The 22,157-nt window shown below is 48.7% G+C and overlaps 3 protein-coding genes across 24 annotated transcripts in view; 1 reads left to right on the forward strand and 2 right to left on the reverse strand.

Moving 5' to 3' along the window:
* SNED1 (sushi, nidogen and EGF like domains 1) overlaps window positions 1-22,157 on the forward strand; it is a 142,043-nt gene that overhangs the window by 79,576 nt on the left and 40,310 nt on the right. For 12 of the 13 annotated variants that reach the window (XM_082466000.1, XM_082466009.1, XM_082466011.1 and 9 more), the window contains 3 exons: window positions 5,867-5,947; window positions 6,845-6,882; window positions 8,664-10,032. In XM_082466000.1, coding sequence (XP_082322126.1) covers window positions 5,867-5,947; window positions 6,845-6,881 — 118 coding nt within the window. In that variant the 3' untranslated portion in view covers window position 6,882; window positions 8,664-10,032. Of the gene's footprint in view, window positions 1-5,866; window positions 5,948-6,844; window positions 6,883-8,663; window positions 10,033-22,157 lie in introns of those variants that run through there. The other variant, XR_014265013.1, reaches the window with a different exon arrangement.
* Window positions 5,220-17,610, reverse strand: MTERF4 (mitochondrial transcription termination factor 4). 4 transcript variants are annotated; one of them, XM_082466024.1, is made up of 5 exons: window positions 17,332-17,444; window positions 15,676-16,159; window positions 13,805-13,989; window positions 12,757-13,285; window positions 5,220-5,524 (listed from the first exon to the last, which is right to left on the reverse strand). In XM_082466024.1, the coding sequence occupies exons 1-4, from the start codon at window positions 17,350-17,352 to the stop codon at window positions 12,797-12,799; spliced, it is 1,179 nt and encodes a 392-aa protein (XP_082322150.1). In that variant the 5' UTR covers window positions 17,353-17,444; the 3' UTR covers window positions 5,220-5,524; window positions 12,757-12,796. The 4 variants fall into 4 exon arrangements, with proteins under 4 accessions (XP_082322150.1, XP_082322153.1, XP_082322152.1 ...); XM_082466027.1 differs by lacking the exon at window positions 5,220-5,524 and having other exon boundaries at window positions 12,526-13,285; window positions 17,332-17,610; XM_082466026.1 differs by lacking the exon at window positions 5,220-5,524 and having other exon boundaries at window positions 12,526-13,285; window positions 15,844-16,159.
* Window positions 20,219-22,157, reverse strand: part of PASK (PAS domain containing serine/threonine kinase) — a 42,219-nt gene continuing 40,280 nt past the window's right edge. For 5 of the 7 annotated variants that reach the window (XM_082466016.1, XM_082466015.1, XM_082466017.1 and 2 more), the window contains 2 exons: window positions 21,404-21,640; window positions 20,219-20,812 (listed from right to left, as the gene is read on the reverse strand). In XM_082466016.1, the coding sequence (XP_082322142.1) occupies window positions 20,703-20,812; window positions 21,404-21,640 (347 nt within the window). In that variant the 3' untranslated portion in view covers window positions 20,219-20,702. Of the gene's footprint in view, window positions 20,813-21,403; window positions 21,755-22,157 lie in introns of those variants that run through there. The other 2 variants (XM_082466019.1, XM_082466020.1) reach the window with 2 other exon arrangements.

Consider the following 22,157-nt stretch of genomic DNA (forward strand, 5'->3'; position numbering starts at 1 on the left):
GGAGAGCCCTGCACGTGCCCATAGCGTTCCACCCAGTGCTTTCAACCTGTTGCATCTGAAAGGGACTTCCTTGTATTCAGCATTTGCGAGGGTCTTGCCATACATCCAGTCTGACATCTCTGGTTTTTAATGGGGTGTTTAGACCATTTACATGTTAATAAAATGACTGATGTGATTGGGTTTAAATCTAACATATTGTTTTCTATCTGTCCCATCTTATCTTTGTTACTTTCTCTTTTCCTGCCTACTTTTGGATTATTTTTTAGGATTCTATTTTACCTGTACTGTTGGCTCACTGATATACTTCTTTGGTTTATTTTCTTTAGTGGCTGCTCTGGGATTTAAAATATGCATCTTCAACTGATCACAATATACCTTGAATTACAACACAACTTCAGTATCATGGAAGACATGCAACAGCAAGCTTCTACTTCCCCTTTCTATCACTGCCAGACGTTTTACTTCCACATATGCTATGAACGACACCGTGTGTTACTTTTGCTCTCAAGAGACAATTATCTTTTTTAAAAATGTTGAGAGTATAACGTCTTTTGTAGGGACTTACACGTCTACCGTTTCCAGCGCTCTTCATGCCTTCGTGCAGATCTAAGATTCCATTTGGTACCATTTACCTTGGCCTAAAGAGCTCACTGTAACATTTCTTATAGGGCAGGTCTGCTGGTGATGAATTCCCTTTGCTTCTGTTTGTCTGAAAAGGCTTTTATTTCACCTTCATTTTCAAAAGACACATTTGCTGAACACAGAAGTTTTGGTTGATAATTGTGGTTTCTTCAAATTTCAGCACTTCAAAGAGGTCATTCCTTTGTCTTCTGGCTTGCGGTTTCAGATGGGAAAACTTCAGTCACTCTTATTCTTGTTCCTCTATGTGTAACGTGGTCCCCATCACCTGTGGCTTGCTTTTATGTTTTCTCTTTATTACTGTTTTTTGGGAAATTTAATTATGATGTGCTTTGGTAGGTTATGTACATGTGTTTTTACTCTCTGGAGTTTGTTAAGCTTCACCTCTGTGGTTTTAGCTTTCATCAAATTTGGAAAATTTTAGCCATTACTTCTTCAAACACTTTTTCTATGCATCCATTTCTCTCCTTCTTCTGGGACTCCAGTTAAGCACGTATTAGACTGATATTGTCCCACAGGTCACTGAGGCTCTTTTCCTTTTTTTCACTCTTTTTTCTCTTTACTTTGTTTTGGATAGATTGTATTGCTATGCCTTCAATTTCACTGATCTTTTCTTCTGCAGTGTCTAACCTACCATTAATCCCATTCAGCAAAATTTTCATTTCAGATATTGTGGTTTTTTGTTTGTTTTGTTTTGTTTTGGCTGTGTTGGGTCTTCGTTGTTGCTCACAGGCTTTCTCTGGTTGCGGCGAGCAGGGCTACTCTTTGTTGCGGTGCATGGGCTTCTCACTGCGGTGGCTTCTCGTCACAGAGCATGGGCTCTAGGCGTGTGGGCTTCAGTAGTTGTGGCACATGGGCTCAGTAGTTGTGGCTCATGGGCTCTAGAGCGCAGGCTCAGTAGTTGTGGCACATGGGCTTAGCTGCTCCACAGCATGTGGGATCTTCCCAGACCAGGGATTGAACCTGTGTCCCCTGCATTGGCAGGCAGATTCTTAACCACTGCGCCACCAGGGAAGTCCCAGATATTGTGTTTTATCATCTCCAGAAGTTCCATTTAGTTCTTTCTTTGAGCCTCCACTTCTCTCATTATGTTTATATTTTCCTTTACATCACTGAACGTGTACAGCAAATTTATAACAGATGTCTGCTATTTCAGTTATTGCTCTCATTTCTGGGTGTTTTTCTATTCAATTTTTTTCCTGTTTATGGGTCACATTTTCTTGACTCTTTGTATGACTGATACTCTTGTAATTTTTTTGTTGGGATGTTAGACATTATAAACTTTATGGTACAAACTGTTGGATTTTTTTTTTTGGCATTCTTTTCAAGAATGTTTGTTTTTGTTTTATTTTTGTTTTTAATTTTTTTATTGAAGTAAAGTTGATTTACAATATTGCATTAGTTTCACGTGTACAGCATAGTGATTCAGTTTTTTGGTTTGGTTTTTTGTTTGTTTTGCAGATTATATTCCACTACAGGTTATTACAAGATATTGGGTATAATTTCCTGTGCTATGCAGTAAATCCCTGTTGCTTATCTATTTTATGTATAGTAGTTTGTATCTGTTAATCCCATACTCCTAATTTATCCCTCCCCCTGCCACCTCTCCCCTTTGGTAACCATAAGTTTTCTATGTCTGTGAGTCTGTTTCTGTTTGGTATATAGATCCATTTGTATTATTTTTTAGATTCCACATACAAATGATATCGTACAGTATTTGTCTTTCACACTTCACTAAGCATAATATTCCCTAGGTCCATCCATGTTGCTGCAAATGGGAATATTTCATTCTTTGTTATGGCTGAGTAATATTCTGTTGTATATATGTACCACAACCTCTTAAGCCAATCGTCTGTCGATGGGCACTTGGGTTGTTTCCAAGTCTTGGCTATTATAAACAGTGCTGCTATGAACATTGGGGTTCATGTATCTTTTTGAATTAGTGTTTTCCTTTTTTCTGGATATATACCCAGGAGTGGGATTGCTAGATCACATGGTAACTCTATTTTTAGTATTTTAAGGAACCTCCATACTGTTCTCCAAAGTGGCTGCACCAATTTACATTCCCACCAACAGTGTATGAAGGTTCCCTTTTTTCCAAACCCTCTCCAGCGTTTACTATTTGTAGACTTTTTGATGATAGCAATTCTGATTGGTGTGAGGTGATACCTCATTGTGGTTCTGATTTGCATTTCTCTAATAATTAGCGATGTTGAGCATGTTTTCATGTGCCTGTTAGCCATCTGTATGTCCTCTTTGGGAAAATGTTTATTTATGTCTTCTGCCCCGTTTTAGATTGGGTTGTTTGTCTTTTTGTTGTTGAGTTGTATGAGCTGTTTGTATGTTTTGGAAATTAAGCCCTTGTTAGTCACACTGTTTGCAAATATTTTCTCCCATTCTGTAGGTTGTCTTTTTGTTTTGTTGATAGTTTCCTTTACTGTGCAAAAGCTTTTAAGTTTGACTAGGTCCCATTTGTTTATTTTTGCTTTTATTTCTTTTGCCTTGGGAGACCGATTTAAGAAAATACTGCTACAATTTATGTGAAAGATCGTTTTGCTTATGTCCTCTTCTAGGGGTTTTATGGTGTCACATCTTACGTTTAGGTCTTTAGACCTTTCTGAGTTTATTTTTGTATGTGGTGTGTGGGAATGTTCTAATTTCACTGATTTACATGTAACTGTCCAGCTTTCCCAACACCACTTGTTAAAGAGACTTGTCTTTTTGCCATTGTATATTCTTGCCTCCTTTTTCAAAGACTAATTGACCATAGGTGTATGGGTTTATTTCTGGGCTCTCTATTCTGTTCCATTGATCTGTATGTCTGTTTTTGTGCCAATACTACACTGTTTCGATTACCGTAGTTTGGTAGTACAGTCTGAAGTCTGGAAGGGTTATACCTCCAGCTTTGTTCATTTTTCTCAGGATTGCTTGGCAATTTGTGGTCTTTTGTGGTTCCATATAAACTTCAGGACTATTTGTTCTAGTTCTGTGACAAATGTCATAGCTGTGTTGATAAGGATTGCATTAAATCTGTAGATTGCTTTGGATAGTACAGCCATTTTAATAATATTAATTCTTCCAATCCAAGAGCACGGGATATCTTTCCATGTCTTTGAATCATCTTCAGTTCCCTTAATCAATGTTTTAGTTTTCAGCATATAGGTATTTCACCTCCTTGGTTAACTTTATTCCTAGGGCTTTTTAAAAATGTAATTTTAAGCAGGATTTTTTTTTTTTGCTCTTTCTGATATTTCATTATTAGTGTAAAGAAGTGCAACAGATTTCTGTATGTTAATCTTGCATCCTGCTACCTTGCTGAACTTGCTTACTAGTTCTAACAGTTGTTGTGTGGCAACCTCAGTGTTCTCTATATAGAGTATCTGCCATCTGCAAATAGTGACAGTTTTACCTCTTCCCTTCCAATTTAAATACCTTTCACTTCTTTTTCTTAGCTGACCGCTGTGCCTAGGGTCTCCAGTGCTACGTTGACTAGAAGGGGTGAGAGTGCGCGTCCCTGTCCTGTTCCTTCTACGTCTGGTTTTTTGCTTTCTGCAAGGCAGTTTAGCTGGATCCTTCTGAGGCCTGTTTTAGGGTGGCTTTAGCACAGCCTCTACTCTGGGGTTAATTCTGCCCCACTTTTAAGGCAAGGCCTTTCTCCTCTCTGGGGTTTCTATTTCTCTGGAACAGCCTACTATTAATCAAGATCTCTCCACTCTGGCTCTGGGAACTGTGCAGCTCCTCAGTAGTTCCTCGTTGCCCATCTTTACTCACCCTATGCACACATAGCTTAATTTTCAAGAGGACCGCCCCCTCCGGATTTCTGGAGCTCTTCCTCTGCATAGCTCCCTCCTCTCCGTACTGACCCACAAATTTCAGCTTCCTCTGCCTCCCCAACTCCAATCTGTTTTGCCCACTCAGTGTAACCACTGCTTGGATTCTCCCTAACCCACAACACAGTCCAAAAAGTGCCTCCAGGCTGAATTCCAGGACCATCACAGAGCTCATCTTGTTCCCCTTCTCTCTGGGTCACCATCTTGCACTGTCTTTTTTCTAACATCTGAAAAGACTTACTTCCTGGATCTTGTCCAGTTCTCCAGTTGTTCACATGTGGAAGTTAATTCCAGATCCTCTTACTGCCTGATGGTTGGCAATGGAAGTCTTAGCTAAGGCTTTAGACCCTAAGGACTCTCCTCGACTGAGCTCATGAGTTGGAGTTTTACCCACTGAACTCCCTGGATCTCTTTCAAACAGCTCCGACGTTTAAAAAGCTTTACCAAGAGTCAAACACTTTCTCATTCATTATTCTCTACAAACATGTGACAGAGGCAGTATAAGCAATTCCCATTTCATACAAAATGGAGGGTTCAGTTCCAGAGACGTGCTCAGAGTACACTAGTTAATAAGTGGGAGGCAGGGCTAGGCATCAGGTCTCCTGTTCCACACCGCCCGCATCTAATGCCTGCATCTCCAAGGCTTCTCAAACTTCTCCATCAACTGCCCATAAGAGTGCAGTCACACTGTCTCAAGGCTTTGGAGCCAAGTAGCCTGCCTCAAGCAAGACATGTCTTTGAAATAGCACATTTTTTAAAAAATATTTATTTATTTATTTATTTATTGGCTGCGTTGGGTCTTAGTTGGGGCACTCGGGGTCTTTCATTGCGGCGTGCAGGCTCTTCACTGCAGTGCATAGGCTTTTTTCTAGTTGTGGTGCATGGGCTCATTCATTACTGGCGGCACGTGGGCTCGCCAGTCGTGGCGCGCGGGCTCCAGAGCGCATGGGCTCTGTAGTTGCAGCACGTGGGCTCAGTAGTTGCAGCGCGCCGGCTTAGTCGCCCTGCGGCATGCGGGATCTTAGTTCCCCGACCAGGGATCAAACCGGCGTCCCCTGCGTTGCAAGACAGATTCTTAACCACTGAACCACCAGGGGAGTCCCAGCACACTTTATCTCATACTATATATCACTTTGTCAACACTCATCATAATGTACACGTAAAATGAGTGTATCTTATTTTATGTAAATTATACCTTGATAAAGTCATTTTTTTTAATTACATGATTTTTATGTTGGACATTTTAATACATCCACAGGAGGTAAAGTTTTATTAGGAAAATAACAGCCCTTCCTCAGACACCTGTACAGTTACCTGGAGGTTCGTGTAGCCTAGGTGAAGGGGCTGGGCAACATTCTGCTCAGTTTCTGGCTTCACAGAGCCTTCTTGTGATGCAGGTATAAAAGAGTGTACAAAGTGCATCCAGACACCTGTTTCAAAGAGAGCTGCGAGAGCACGCGCGCCAGGACCCCAGACAGGTGCGTCCCAGGGAGGAGTCCCGTGCTGTGCCCTGCAGGTGGCCACAGGGTCACAGGGCCAGGGTGGCCCTGGTGACTGGGGCTGTGGGATGCCACAGGCCCATGGCTGAGCCAGGTTGCCAAGATGTGCAGCCCAGCTATTTTAAGGAACTGTGTGCCCATATGTGTGCGTGTGAGCACACACAGATGGGTATAGCTGGGCCTGGTGGGTGCTGGTAGGGGTCACAGAGTGGGTGCTGGGGAGGTTACATGGTGGGTGCTGGGAAGGTCACAGGGCAGGTGCCGGAGGGAGGTTGAGTGGCGGTGCTGGGGGGTCACTCCGGTTATGCACGTTCACACAGCATCTGGCACTAGTATTGGGAAGTGTTACTGACGGGTCCAATTATATAAATACAGTAAATCTCTATTTACTTTTTATTCACTCTCACCCAGGTTCTTTCCCCAAAGGGTTCAAGGTAGTCACAGAATTATTATATAATGCACTGCCTGAGTGCAGACAACAGAGTCCAAACCTCAGTCACATTCTCCATAGACCAGTCACCACAAGCACTGGGTCTTGCGTTTCTGAGTCCAGGAAAAACCCACCCTGCTGCCTTACCCGAGCGCATCACCTGTCTCCCATCGCCCATCCTCCACACCCCCTTTCACTCTCCATGACTCACACCCAGCCAGGCAGCCTTCCTCATCACTCCACGACTCCCACCCCAAGCCAGGTGGGCACACACGGACTCAAATGCTCATCTCTGTGTCAGCGTCTCACTACCACGCTCCCCAAACTGGAACACATGTGACCTACAGACAAGACAGGAGCACAGCAGGCAGCCTGGGCCGAGGAAGCTGCAGAGTTACAGGGACACAGCTTCTTTTTAATAAACCACATTTCTCTAATTATTTCAGGAAACAAAGTAACAGTCCTACACTGAAGAAATCTTAAGGTACGTTCCCACAGCCAGCAGAGCTGCTGAGAAGTCTGAGGGACATCCCCCCAGCACTCGGCCCTCGGGAGGGCTGCTGTCTCCTTGTGGAGCTCTGAGAAGAAAGCTCAGTGTGTGCTCTGTGTCATAAGCTCAGACCAGAAGGTTTCAGAACTGCCTAAGGGGGTTAAAATGGGTGAGAAAAATAATACTTAAGGAAGGGCTCCCAATAGACATAAACTTGGTCTGATACATCGAATCCCACTCTATCTCAATGGGCAGAGAAACCCCTTCCCCGGTCATCAGCAATGGCAATGGAGGAGGCGGGTGAGCTCTTAGAGAGGCCGAAGACCACCTGCACCCAGAGGGAGGTGGGACTGACGGGCTGCTGGGAGGGCAGGCGAGGGGGGACAGTGGGAGGGGCCTGGGATGCCAGAAGGCAGAGGAATTCTAGGAGTGCTTTCCAGACCCTGTAAATGGAAGTCCACTGAGAAAGGGTGTGCGGCCTTGATCACATAACTTTGGGTAAGTCCTGAGACTCTCTCACTCGGAGAGTGCCAATGAACACAGGCATCCTAAGCATTCAGAAACCCTGAAATGAAAAAAACTTTCTAACGCTATTCTTGTTTAATCCAGCATTTCCCAACCTCTTGTGGCAAGTGAGCCCCACGTGACTCCCACCCCCTCACACGCACACTCTGTGGAAACCTTCATGATAATTTGGAAGATCCTAGGCTAAGCCACAGAGACCCATCCACAGCCTGACACAATTTCTTATCAACGTGACGCACTGGGAATGAAAGAGGTATTCTGGCTGACCCAGGAGAGCTCACCACTCGAGCTCCATAAAGGAGCCCAGAAGCCCATCTTCCTGGCGGTGCAGGAGGGGAGTGAGACTCCTGGGTACCAAGCAGCTTCACAAACAGGCTACATTTTTTTATATGGCTGAGGAGATGAAGAAAAAATGTTACTCAGAGACCTTTATAAACAACCAGAAGCAAAAGAGCTTCGCAGATATAGGCTGACACTAAAGCAGAATGTTCACCAACCAAGCAGGGAAAGCAGAGGCTGGGACCCACAGGTTGGGCAGCGGCACATGAGCGAGAACGTGTGACCTCAGGCAGGCGTTCAGTTCCCATCAAAAGTCTCTGCGTTCAGGTCCCACCTACTCAAAGGCATCACTCCCCCCCAACCCCCATGTACCCAAAACATGCACTCCAAGGCCTGCAAGCAATTCACCACCCACAGATATAACTGGGGTGTGAAACATTTATATTGCAGTAAGTCATCTGAAAGATAATATATACTTTTTTAACCTCATTCAATGAATCAATTTCTATAAAAACAAATCAGAAACCCTCAATTGTTAAATTATCAAATACTGGCTTTTAGGATACCCATTCTTAAGACAATGGAGAAAACACAAATAAGCAGGAAACATTCACACAACACACACATCCAAGAACAAAGTGCAAGAATTCATTCAGTCGAGAGAGACCAGGGACAGCGCATGCCTTCAGAGAAAAGATCCAAGGCATCACCAAATGAAGGGGGTTGCAGCCTGCAGATTTCAAATTTAAGCTGCAATGCTACCCACATGTCCCCAACACTGGGGGGTATAGTCAGTCCTCCACGAGCCTGCCCCCCAGCACCCACTGCCATGTCACAGGGAACAAACTTCACAGTTCTGATGTGGCAAGCTCTTCAGGTCCTCCGGGGCAGCAACCTGGGAGCCGCCACCGTAAAGAGGAACGGGTACCACTATCCTCCTCCTCACGCCCCGGTCTGTTTTCTCTTCTAAGGATCAGGATGCTCTTGTTACGCTCCATCCACCTCACGAGTTTCTAAAGCCCAGGAAGACGAGGTCTAAAATTGGATTGAAACAAGGTCCTGGCTGGAGTCGGTGCCCTGAGCGGCTTCTCTCCTCTGGCCTCTGGAAGACAGACAGCCAGGCCAGGCAAGCACCAGCCACCTCCTTGCCCAGCCACGACCAGGGAGACCTCCGGGACAGAACCCACATCTGACATACCCCAGGCTGCGGTCTGCACCACGGTGAATGCGCACCCACGGTGCACACGTTAGCCCTGGATGGCAAGGCTGTCCGCCAGGAATGCTTCTGCAACCTTCAGAAACCAGTTCTCAGATTCCGAGGTCAGAGAAAGAATTCTCCCTTTGAGATCTAGCAACAAAATTGAGGAGGAACTGCTATCAACAGCTTCCAAAGCAGAGACGGTGGGGCTGGGAGGAAGGGGCAGCGATGAGGCCACACTGGAAGCGCTTCGCCCGGCTCCCCTCCGCCAGCAGATTATTTATGCTGATCGTTCGCAGGCTAGTGCTCCATCATACGGACCAGCTGACTTTGAGGGAGAAAACGGTGACACTAAGACGGAGTTTAGACACTTTTTACCTGCAACCTTTTCTGTAAAGGTCAGACAGTACTTCTGGCTTTGAGGACCCTATGGTCTCTGTGGCAGTGACTCAGCTCTGCAGCTGTAGCACAAATGCAGCCAACAGACGTGTGACTCACCAGGCGTGGCTGGGTTCCAATAAAACTTTATTTACAAAAACAGGCAGGGCCGAGTTGGCCCATGCACCACGCTGGGTTAACCCCTGGTCTTTGAGGTCATAGGCTTTGGCCTATCCCCTGGATGACAAGTCCCACCAAGGCACCAAAGACCTCAAGGGTTTCACGGAAACCTCAAGGGTTTCAAACCCCACTTGGAAAGTCAAGGCAGCACCTCTACCAAGTACAGTGAGGGCTCGTCCCACGAGCCTAAATGCGATGCTGGTGAAGGTTTCTCTTAGTCCAGGACTCAAGTAACGCCGTGTGGGGCTATCAGGTAGTAAGCACCGTGTTCCACACGCTCCTCCTTCACACACAGATCGCCGCGTCATCCTGCCACCCCTGCTCTCTAGCACGCTTCTAAGCAGTGCTCGCTTCTCCCTGCAAATGAGGTGAAAAGCAGACAAGCAACCCCACGTCCGGTGTGCTGAACATCTGAGCAGCTGAGCCAGACGGAACTCAAGCCGCCGTGCGTCTCCCACCGACGCTGCCCCGAGTCAGCATCACAGCCACAGAAAGGGGCTCTTCCTTTCATCTTCCATAAAAAAAATTTTTTTTACAGAGTTATATTTTAGGCTTTTTATTTTTATTAAAGTTTTGTGTGCATATGTCTGTGTATTATGCAGTCTGTCATTTTCAGCAAGGAGGAAGAGTCATTTCGAGAAGTCTCTACGGTGCTCCAGAAGGTCCCCAGTCTCCAAGGCCCACCTGGAGAAGACGGCTGAGTGCAGTGCAGGGGCTCTGACACTGGGAGAGTCGAGAGAACCACATACATAAACACGTCCTGCTGACTGTGCTGTGGCACTGGGACCTGTCACTGTGCAACTGTGTAAGCTACGGCGTCACGAGCAAACAGCAAGATCAAGTGATATCACTGGAAAGAAGACAAACCCCTCTACCGCCACGTCAGTGACCTCAAGCCCCTCAGCCACGAGGCAAATGTAACGCGTTCCAGTCTTCAGCTTAGAAGCCCTTGTTTCTACAAGGAACAGTCTGCTGCCTCCTGAGCTTGGTGCCGCGTTTTCTTATGATTAACCCATTTTGATGTTTTATAAGTTAAACATCTAGTAAAAGACTTCCTGATGCTAAAGGAATTATAATTCATCCTTGAAACATTACAAATGAGCCACTGCTTTTTTCCACACGGCTCCTTCTTAAAACTCTAACGTCTTCCTTGGAGATACTCAAGGTCCACCCCAAAAAATTAGCAAAAGTGGAATCAAAAAATTGTCAGGGGCATACACATTTCTGTGTCGAAATGAAAGGAGCAATCCCGAGTTGCCGAGTCAGCCTTGTGCTAATCAAAGCTTGGATCAACTAACCACGTCACCGAGCTTAGATCTAAGATCCTGTTAGTCCCGCCTGGGGAACACAAGAGCAGCACCCTAGGTCCCCGGGACGGTGCCGCCACCCGGAGGCCACAGAACACACGAGGAAATGGAAACTGAAATCTCTGTACTTTCAAATAATTCTGCCCACGGCCAAGAAAGACAGTGAAGACAAAACCTCCCTTTTCCCGCTGCACGAGGACTGACACGGGTGCAAATGAGGAACGCTCCGTGGCACCCTGCTGCTCACCCACCAGCCACCCCAACAGGCAAGGGCTCCACCCGGTGTCAGCCAACCTCCAGCACCTTCCCTGGGCTGGAACTCCTGCCACTGCCCAACGACTGCCACCGATGTCGGACTCACGTGTGGAGGGACTCAATGAGCTACTGTTCTTTTGCAAAAAAATGTCTTTCTCTTTGCAGTCATGCTCGAATATGAGCCTGGAGAAAGCAAAAGCATCTACACCTCAGTAAATGCAGCTCCAATCTACCCACAGTAAAACACAGCTCAAATCTACCAACAGCATCCCAGTACAGAGGAGAAAGGAACTCTCTTAAAAAATCAGCTATGTACTTTACTTTTAAATAAAAGAGAAACAAATGTAAGCCCATTTAAAATCTCAAGTCCTCACGAATCAGCACAGTCGCATTTTGCTAAATGAGGCCTTAGAGCCGCGTCCGAGCCTTGGCACTGCTGATCTTCAGGCTGGCTCACCCTGTCGTGGGCCTGTGCTGTGACTGCAGGATGTTTAGCAGCCGCCCGGGCCTCGACCCACTAGACCCCACTAGACCCCAACTGCACACCCTCCTGGTCCTAACAACCCGATGGGAAATGTCCCCAGATGTTGCTAGGTGTTCCCTGGTGTCAAGATCACCCCCAGGTGAGAACCGCTGACAGGACTTACGTGGTCTCTGCGAGAAAAACGAGGCCAAGCACCGGAGTCTCACGTGTAGCTGTTAAAATGCTGTGAAGACCTGAGTTTTGGGCACATCACCAAAAATGTCTTCTGCAGCATCAATCCTGTGCCAGCTCCCCCCAAGAAAGGAATCTCCAGGACCTTCTAGGAATCACCCTTCTCCCCACCCCTCACAGAGCTCACGCCATCAGGGCTGTACCGCTACCTCAGAGATGACCCCTGGCTTACATCCAAGTCCACTCCCCAACCCCAACTCTTCAGGTCGCTCCTCAGACCCGCTGGCCTCCCCAAGGGGCCTTCCACCACCTCTGGTGTCACGGAGAGCTCCCTGAAATGAAACCAAGCCCAGACCTGCGGCCCTGGCTCCAGGTCAGAACTCCACGGACGCCAAAGACGTCAGGCCTGGAAGCAAGCCCCTGGGCCTGAGCTGGTGTGAAGGCAAACTCCACCAGCGGTCAGGGTCAGGGCCAGCGGTCAGGGTCAGGGCCAGCGGTCAGGGTCAGGGCCCGCTCTTCTCAAAGAGGCAAAAAGTGCCCCCACGCGGGGCTGGCAGTAAGAAGCTGTGCAGAGCAAAACCATACATCACTAATCAACCTCCTTTTACTCTGCTGTACAATGACTGCAATTACGAAACAATAAGATACTTTTGAACTAAACACCTGAGTATTTTTGTGGAAAACCTGCTCCTTGTTTTCATAAAATAAAGTGCTGTGATATACTAAAAGCTCACTGTCTTCTCGGAACTCTGTCTTTGTCACGAGAAGGATGTAAAATGACTCCTGAACCAGAAGAAACATCCCCCACTGTCACGGGACTGTCACCAACACAGATGGGAGAGAAAAAGTAAGACCAAATGTCGCGGTGTTGAGCCCCCCGACCTTAGAGGCGCAAAGTCGGCCTTTTATTCAGGACGGAGCAGGGCCCTCCCCCCAGGACCTGACAGCAGATCAAACCAATGCATCTGCTTCTTAGTCTACTTCTCAGGTGATTTCCAATTAATTTTTCATCAAAAGACCAGTTTGAGAATGAAAAATAACCTGAGAAGATCCAAGTGAAGTTCCCAAAAGCTCTGAGAAAATTAAAATACCCTTTGATCTCGCTGGGCTCTTTTCACTCCAGTCCGTCCATCACGGCTCCCGCTCCTCCCCTTCCTCCTCCTCCTCCAGACTTTCGTCGTCAGCCATACGGCCCTCAGACTCCTCCTCCTCCCGGGCCAAGAGTTTCTTAAAAACCTCAAACTCCTCAGCTGAAGAACAGGCTGTCTTGGCCAGAAACTCAGCTTCTGACACCCTGAGGATGTCCTTGAGTAAAGGGTTGGGGACCAGCGTCTGCCCCTTCTTGTCGGGGGTCTGGTACCGGCCCAGGCGCTCCAGGAACACGTGCCTCTCCTTGGTCTTGGTCATGGAGTACTGCAGGAAGTCGGTCTTCACCACGTCCACATGGTTAATCCCCATCCTGAAGTAGGCATACTGGAGACAGAGCGTGGTTAGGAAGCGCAGCTGCAGAAAGCTTTGTAGGCTCCTAAGGCACAGTGAACTGAACTGTCCAAAAGCACTCGGAGAGACCTGCCTCACTAGCGACGGCAGAACACTATGATCCCGACACCTGCATGATGGCTTTCAAAGCATTTTCAAATTCATATCGAGAAAAATGCAGCAGAAAATAAAGGGCAGGAGGGAGAAATTAAGTTCTATTTTTCTTCATGGGGTAAGGAAAACTATGAGTATGGAAAAAATAGGCAAAAAATTCAGAAAACATCTAGGATTTGACCTAAGCCATCATAATTGTTACCAAAAAATTAGGACACCCTTCACAATTACGTTTCTAAGATCAACATGCAAAATAGATTCTAAAGATAGGAAGGTTCTAGCTATTTTTAAATTAAGTATTCTAAGCAGAGGCCTCATTAGGATTCTAAGAATAGGCCTGGGTCATCCGTTATTAATGGCAGAAAAATTGCAAAAGAGGTTTTACCTGTAGTAAAGAAGTGAAAGAACCAAAACCGAACTCTCTTTGGCTGGTGCAAGCAAAGAGGGTCTAAGCCTTTCACCTCATCCACTCGCCCCGGCAAGTCAGCTAACCCTGACTACACTCGAAAACTTGCTGTTACTAATCACGCCATCAGTCATTCTCACCTGGAATTTGTATTCCAGTTCACCAGGGTCCTCCCGAAGAACACGGGGGCATCTGTGCAAAATCTCGGTGACTTGCTTTACCGTGAAAAGGCACTTCTCCTTGAGAACCCCGACGATGATCTCAATGTCCCGCTGACGCATGGTGAAAATTTCAGGGCAACAGTAAAGCACCCTCTTTAATTTCCCTGAAGAATGTAAAAAAGGGCAAGTACATAATTTTAGAATATTCCAGAAGCCCAAGTGGCCAACCACACCCAATTCAAGCCAGAATTTAAAAAACAAACAAGGATCCTCTCCTCCACAGAAGGAGTGCCAGCTTCAGATATGTCTTCCCAGACGCGTCGTGGAAATGGGATGGGCCAGAATGACGCATCTCCCCACTGACTCCCTCTCACTTCTCAGACTCCCCAAACCCTCCCTGCTGGTATCAAGAGGCCTATTTCTGGCCTCACAGCTGAAAGGTACCTACTTCATATTCTAGGTCTCCTCTTGCCCTTCTCACCTAGAAAAGACTTTCACAGGGATTTACGGGAAAGCTCAGACAGTAAGATGGGATAGTAGCTTCCCCCATGTCGGGGCTTTGGGTTCATGTTTCCTTCTATAATAAAATAGTCCTTGAAATATTCACAACCAACATTCTTAAGACCTAGGAGCCTGAACTCAATGAAAAGGCGTTCCGCAATAATAATTAATGTAATAATAACAAGAATCATGATGCACAACCACAGAGACTGATGATCTCCTGGTTAGTGGGTGACCATATATTTTATCCACACTAAGGCGCTTCTGAGTGACAGAGTCCCTATTAGTAACTGCATTAGGATAACTGGTATAAACTGAGACTCTCCCAGGCAAATCAGGGCATATGGTCTTCCTACAGGTAACTGAGTAAAGTTTAGTACCTAGAAACTTAGAACCACTTATTTAAACTGTTAATTAAAATCTTCCTAACAGGAGAGTCAGTCAGTGTCTTGATAAAACGTGTCAGGAATGAATTTCAGGAATTTAGTCTTCATCTTTGCAGCTTAAGGCCACGCTGAGCTTGTTAATTTATTGATATAACCACTGCATGTAAGGTGCTAAGTTTAGCTTTTTAGATTATACTGCGGTAGGTAATCTGTTAAGAGAAACACACACCACTATCTTTTGCTCATCTTCTAGAGAAGGAGGCCGTAAATATCCTCTGAAATCTGAATTCCCAAACCTTTTCTCCCCCTCCCCTACCCCCGACAATATTTTACCAGCAAGAGTCAAGAATACACAAGAGTGGCATTCCTCTGGTCAAAGCGGGCAGGGATCCTAGGAGACACTCACAGCCCCCCCACCCCACCCCACAGAAGGCCCGTAAAGAGATCCAGTGAACTTCTAGGGCTCCCGGGGCGCGAATCCTGTGGGGGTGGGGATGGTGGCTCCTTTTGCCTTCACTCCACCAGTGTCCCAGGGATCTGGGCAGATGTCACATTCCACAGTAAATCGAGACACCTGACTGGAATCCAAGCCTCTACAGGGAACTCTGTAAGTCTCTCTGGCTTCCCATCACACAGACACAAAGCACTAAGCCCACCCCAAGTCAGCTTGAGCATCAAAGGGCACATACATGCACATAAACCAACACCACATGCCCAGCGCCGTTCTAGATGCCAGAGCCCCTACAGTGAACACGCCAGACACGCGCCTGGTGGGTCACTCAGTCCCCCTCCCTCCTGCGATGCCCTCTGCAGAGCTCATTCTGCTTCCTCACCCCCAAGCCAAATCACACACTCCTCTCAAGGGCCTTTCCCCCAGAAACCTCCCGAAACCACCTCACCAGGCTATTCGTTCCCCATCTCTGACTCCTCAGCACTATATATAAAAGCTACACCTTCTCATACCTTCTCCCAGCCCCAGCTTTCGCAGGTAACTGGAGCGCTTCTTCATTTGCATGATAGGCAGTTTCAGTAACTGAGGACTTCTCTTGAAGGCCACACACACAGGCTCTGGATTCAGACCCAGGAGTATTAATTCTGAAATGATGTCCAGCAACTGCTGGGGGTGGGTACCTGGCTGTATACTGAGCAGTTCGTTAACATGGACGTCACTGAAACCCATGTCCAGGAGGGAACTGACGATCTTCCCTCGCTCCACAGCCGTCCTCTGCTTCTCAAGGAGGCACTGAGTCAGCCCCGTCCTGTGCTCTGGTTCTTGCGCGCACTTCTGGGGTTCAACAAAGGGTGACTCCCCGAGGCCCCCCCCGCTGGAGACCGTTGTCAGTTTACGCAGCAAAAGAGCAGTCGTCCTCTTCTGCTCTCCAAGCTGAGCGGTCTGCCTAGCAATAAGGGACCAGGTGAGGGGGATCAGGCGGTGCCAAGCCGAGACCTGCAAGACACAGCCCCCAAAGGGAATTAATTCCTCACCACTCCCACGTCATGGACACCTCGGGATTTCTGAGCCAGGGTATTCAGTGCCTTGGTCCTACACAAACATAAGTTTTTATAAGCAACCTGCAAAGTCATACCTGAACTTAAAAAGCCTACCGAGAAGGACGTTCGCGTACAGAGAACACAGAACTGCAGGAGCACAGAGATGAGCTATTGCTGGTGTAACTGAGGAGCCAGGGACAAGGAGGGACAGGGGAGAACTGTTTCCAGGCCACCAGGTGAAGTATGGGGGGGCGGGTTTCCTCCACCTTTTCAGTGCCTGGGGGGGGGGGCCTGCAAATTTAACTGAAAGATTAACAGGCAGAAAAAAAAAAGTTTACTTATATGCATATGGCAGCTACAAGCGTTGGCTCCCTAAATGGCTAGAGTTAGGGGCTAACTTGAGCAAAGGGGTGGTGGCCTCCTAGGCGAACAAATGGGAGCCCAGAAAGTCTGTGACAGTGTTTGTTTATGTAGATACACGTGGTCTTCCCTCTCTTTTTTTCCCCTCATGGCCGTAAAGCTCCCGAGGAGAAAGGATCTGCGGCGTCCTCGCTCCCAGAAGGTTCTGCTTTTAGCGCGATAAGGGCCGCTCCAAGAAGGCTTCTTTCTGTAACTGCTGAATCTCAAATGTCTTTAACTTAACGTAATTTCCGTGCCAACTCTGGGGGTCCAAGTTGGTACCCACACCAGAAAAATCTGGACCTCACACAAGTCTCCAGATTCACTACTTATATTCATTCCACAAAAGAAATCCTGGTAGCCTGCAGGCAAACTACACAGAATTCCCGTTGACTTCGGAACTCTCCAGGGTTCAGGTTGGCGCGTAACGAACGAGGCCCACATCCCCAGGCACTCAACCGCCCTTCACGGCCCGCCCCAAAGCCTCCCCCGCGCCCTCGGCCGCCGCGCCCCCGCCAGCCAGTCAAGTCCACCCGCTCGCTGCTCCCGCCTCCCGCTCTCGCCCTGTCTGGGGTCCACTCGCGGGGTCGGCCCAGCGCCGGCGGGGGGAAAGTGGGATAAAGCCGCACTGACGGAGCGGAGAGCACCGCAGATCAGAGTGCGGCACCAGGTCGGCGTGCGCCGACCTCTACGACCCGCCAGGAGCCCCTGCTCGCGGTTCCCCCTCACCTGCCAACCCAACGCAGCCATAACGCGGAGGCAGCGGCAGCGCCGCTGACGCCGGAAGCAGCCGTCTCCCCGGTCCGCCGCTTCCGCCCTCCGGGTCCTCCGCTTCCGTCCTCCGGTTCCGTCGCTTCCGCTCTCCCCCTCGCCAGCGCGAAGGCGCTGGAAGCAGTTCCGCCCAGCTCTTGTCCGCAGGCGTCCGGCGCCGGGTCGGTTTCTGGGGCCTGGCGCCGCCCGCCGCTTGCCGCCCACCGGCACCGTGGGCGCGGAGACCGCGGCTTCTCTGCTTGGTGCCTACGCTGCCCGGGTTTCCGCTTTCTAGAGCTCTCGGCTAGCGCAACAAATGAACAGCTCCTTCCCCATGCGTTCGCTTCTCATTACCTTAAAATTCCTCTGAAGAGTGGAGGTGAGAGGAAACTATAACCTCGCTCAAACCGGCCACCGCCCCGCGGTCCAGCAGTAACCTCCCCGGAGAAAGCAGGGTCCTTCCCAAAGCAGGTTCACGTTGGGGTAGAGACCGGGCGGTCTGAATCAAAGGGAGCCGGTCCCAGATAAAGTTATTTGGTGTGGAATCTGCATTCAATATGAATATTAGTGACAAGTTGAAATGGTAGTGGAGCGATCGGTTCAGGCATGCAAAATGGAGTCTGGCGGCCATGGAGGACCTGGTCTCAGCCACTCTGCACCGCTGAGAACGTGAGCTTTGAACTGTTCCAGACCCAGGGACACCCCCAGCCTATTCAGAACAGCACCTGCCAGCTGCAACCTTCTGGTCTCAAGGTCTCCCCTTATAACCATGCAACCATTTCAGACCCCAACCAATCCTTATTTGGCAAACACCCTTACTTCTTTTCATTTTATTTATTTATTTTTATTTATTTATTTATTTTTGGCTGTGTTGGGTCTTCGTTTCTGTGCGAGGGCTTTCTCTAGTTGTGGCAAGCGGGGGTCCCTCACTGTCGCGGCCCCTCCCATTGTGGGGCACAGGCTCCAGACGCACAGGCCCAGCAGTTGTGGCTCACGGGCCCAGTCTCTCCGCGGCACGCGGGATCTTCCCAGACCAGGGCTCGAACCCGTGTCCCCTGCACTGGCAGGCAGACTCCCAACCACTGCGCCACCAAGGAAGCCCCCCTTACTTCTTTTGAGCTCCAATTATGATTGATAAACACCCCCCCACACACACATACACACACACACACACACATATTCTAGAGGTGTAAACTATCCAATGGAACTCCAGAAGTCTTTACAGTTTAAAAAAAGGGGGGTGCGGGGGTCCTCCCAGCTTAGAGGTCTGGTTTCCCTTTGGGATGAAATCCAGTGATGTTTCAGCCTAATTTGCATTCATTCTTAAATTTCGGACATAGGCCTGTAACAGTTCAGGTATAGAGACTAAGCATCTTTCCAAAGGGGATAGTGGTGAAAAAGAATAAAAAGGTGTGCTTTCTCAGCTGCCTAAATTCCACCAATTGTAAGCCCAAGCCTTAGTGTATAAACATTTCTTCTTGTTTTATCTACTTGTTTCCAAACTGAGAAAAGGGACTTGATTCTTGCATGGATACAATTTATAGAGCTCTGGGCCAGGCACCAGACTGGATGCTAAAAACCTTTTTACAGAAGGATTATGCCAAAGAAGAAGGAGGCTGTAAACTTTTCTATCTGGACTCTTTCTGCAGAGAGCACTCTCAGAGTGTTCAGACTTTCTGCTGCCATCAAATCCGATGAGTTTTAATTATTTTTTCTTATAGAGAAGTAACAGTTCTTGGAGACCTAGAACTTTGCATTCTCGGCCCATTGCACACCTGTCTGAAAAAACATTCTGTAACTTCTTTTGTGTTATAAGCATCATAAAAACTACATAGGAAAACATTTGTGTATTTTTGCCCACTCTTCAAGAGTTCTTTGAACATCACGAGACTCATTTGATTCTGAAGAGTAAATGTCACTTACTACACACTTTACAAATTCACTTCTAAAAGCCCTGCCTTTACTGTCCCTGACGGATGGAGGAAGGTCCCTCGTCAGTCTCTTGAGACGTCAGGGAGACTCGGGCAGCACTTCCTAAAGGAAGGGGAAGGCAATATCCTGCATCCCAGTAGTTGAGAATCAAATTAACTGTCATCGGAGCATCCGAAAGTATCAGGACAGTTGCATGCTTCCTAAATGAACACTAGAAACCGAACACAGGATCACACTAGAGGCAGGCTGGCCCCTGAGCATCTTCCCGAGAGCTCCGGGCAGGAGCCTTGGCACCTGCGGAAAGTGATAACGTGGGAAAAAGGCATGGGTTGGGGCGGCAGGGGGGTGGTGGTCTTGGTTTTGGTTTTGTTTTCTTCCTGCTATTTGAGCAGGGGAAAAATGAAAGGTTTCTCTCTGACACCAACCACTCCCTCCCCTCCAACACAGATACAAAATAGAGGCTGGATTTCCTGTGCCTGAGCTAGCTGACTCTGTTTCAGAGGGGGATGGACTGGAGCCTAGAGGGGAAGGGCCCTCTGAGTGTGTGAGAGCTGCCCTGGGGCCTGAACGGGGGAGGGAGAGGGACAGTCGGGGCTGGACGCCCCCCACATAGTCACGGAGGGAGCCTGGACTGGCTTGTGGAGTGCGGGGAGGGTGTCGTGGGTGCACGGCAGAGCACAGACAGATGGTGGGCCGGCCCTGGTGAGCTTGCGCACAAGGAGAAGGGCAAGGCCTGAAACACCACACCGTCTAGTCTCCTTGGAGCAAGCAAGCTGCAGAGCCCTTGCTCACCCATAGGAGGGGCCCCCAAGCTGACCAAGGCTGAACCTCTCTCCAGCTGCGGCAGGCGGAGGCGCGCAAACGGAAAACTAAAGAGATGAAGCACTTCCCATACCAGCGCTGTAGAAGAATTCACATGGTCCAAGTCAGGGTGATTGTTTACTAACAAAGTTGCTTTAATTTGGAAAACGTTCAAGGAAATAGATTAATGAAATAATCTGGTCATTTGGTGAACAGGTTCTACACATTCCGCATAAGAGACGAGCATATACCAAGTCACGAAGCAGAAACACAGGCACATATACAAAAGTAGAAAGGGGGTTAAAAACCTTTTGTATGCCTTTTAGAATTTCACAAATTAGAAGCCTTTTAATAGTAAAAAATAGTACAAAACTCAAAATTAAATTAGAATTTTTTCAAGGCCATGAAAAAAAATGAATTCCAAGTCTATTTTATAACCCTAAAACAATATAGTATCCCTGGCTTTTGTTCTAACATTTATCAAGCTTGCATATGAGGTTTTAGGTGGTGTAATGGGCCTAATTCTTGAGAACGTACTTTCTCTGAATGGAAGGGGCCTGAATATAACATGACTTCCTGAGTGAAGGAGAGCAGCAGAGAGCTGGGTTTCCCGGCGGTTAGGGGCCTGCCCTCGCACATGAAGCCCTGCGCAGCTCCGGGGCCCGAGCCACTGCACTTGGGCTCCTGCCCTCCAGCTCCAGACTGACAGTGGACAGAACTCCGCTCTCTAAAGAAAGAAAAAGATACTGTGTCACCTGCCAACAGCAAGATTCTAAAATACTTTGCTTCTCTTTGGAGAAATTCTTAGGAGCAAAAGACATCAGGGGAACCCTTCAGAACCCAACTGGCAATGTTCTAGACTCCCTGGACCCTGCTGTGGTGCCGCGGGGGTTCTACGTCCAGAGCCACTTACAGCGTCTGCCCACTCTGAGCAGCGGGAGCCAGACACACGGGGCTGCTGCTCCCAGCTGGGGGCCCCCGGGGTCCCCAGACCATCACACTCCTCGTCCGGGCCGTATCCTCCCTTTCGGCCCGCTCAGACCACCGCCAGCGGCACTTCTCAAACTCTCTGCCGCAGCCCTCAATCCCGTCTGTGGGTTCCTCCTTGTCAGGGGCTCCCATGGGCACTCACCCACCTTCCAAAGCCCCTGGTGGTGTTCAGGGACCTCTGGAGTCTGTCTCACAGGCGACAAGCCAGCTCTGGGCCCTGACGTTCATGTCCAGGACAGCACAGAGGAAGGAACCTCGCCCTCACCCAAGACCCGGGAAGCAGCCTGGGAACCGCCTCAGCCCTGAGGGGCACGGCCTCGCCTCTCACCTGGCTTGTTTAGTCGACACACCTCTTCCCAGGTATAGTCAGCCAGGTTCACAGGCTGCGTCACCCAGGGGTCTGTCACCAGCTTCTCCAAGGTGGTGCGCTGCTCGGGGACAGGCTGTAGCAGCCCAGACATGAGGTTCATGAGATCTGGGGACAGAAAGGTGTGTGGCCAGAAGACTGACGGAGGGCCCCGGCTGGGGGCAGGTGGAGCGCATTGCACAACTGCAGGTCCTGGGTCTGATGGGACAGGAGGTGGCTCTGGACCCCCACTTCTAACCAGCACTCCGGGGGCTCTGGAATGTGGGGTCCCAGCTATGCTTCAGGAGGGCCTGTGGGAGATGTCTGTTGCCTCTGAAAGGAAAGCTTGGAGCTCGAGATCCCACCTTGCTCACCACACCAAGTGTGGCAGCTCCTAACCTGGGCCTGCTCTAAGGGACTCTGGGGGTGCAGAGCTGTGGACACAGGGATCACGTGACAGGAGAGGGGTGGGAGGTGGCCGGCAGCGGAGCCCCAGCTCAGTCCCCACAGGAAGGCAGCACGAGCTCTGAGAAGAGCCCCCAGCCTTGAGGCTGGATCTGAGTCCCATTTCCTTTTAGTGTCACCTCAGCCAGGGCCACTCCAAGCCTCACTGTCCCAAGTGAGTATCCTGAGAGCCTAGTGAGAGAGCCCACAGAGCAGCCCCCGTGGGCAGAGCTGCAAGAGCCATGGTACCGCGGAATCCAGAACATTAGCAAAGCTCTACAAATCTTCTAGG

The sequence above is a fragment of the Balaenoptera physalus genome (genome assembly GCF_965194825.1).
Source record: "Balaenoptera physalus genome assembly, chromosome: 6".
Lineage (NCBI taxonomy): Eukaryota > Metazoa > Chordata > Mammalia > Artiodactyla > Balaenopteridae > Balaenoptera > Balaenoptera physalus.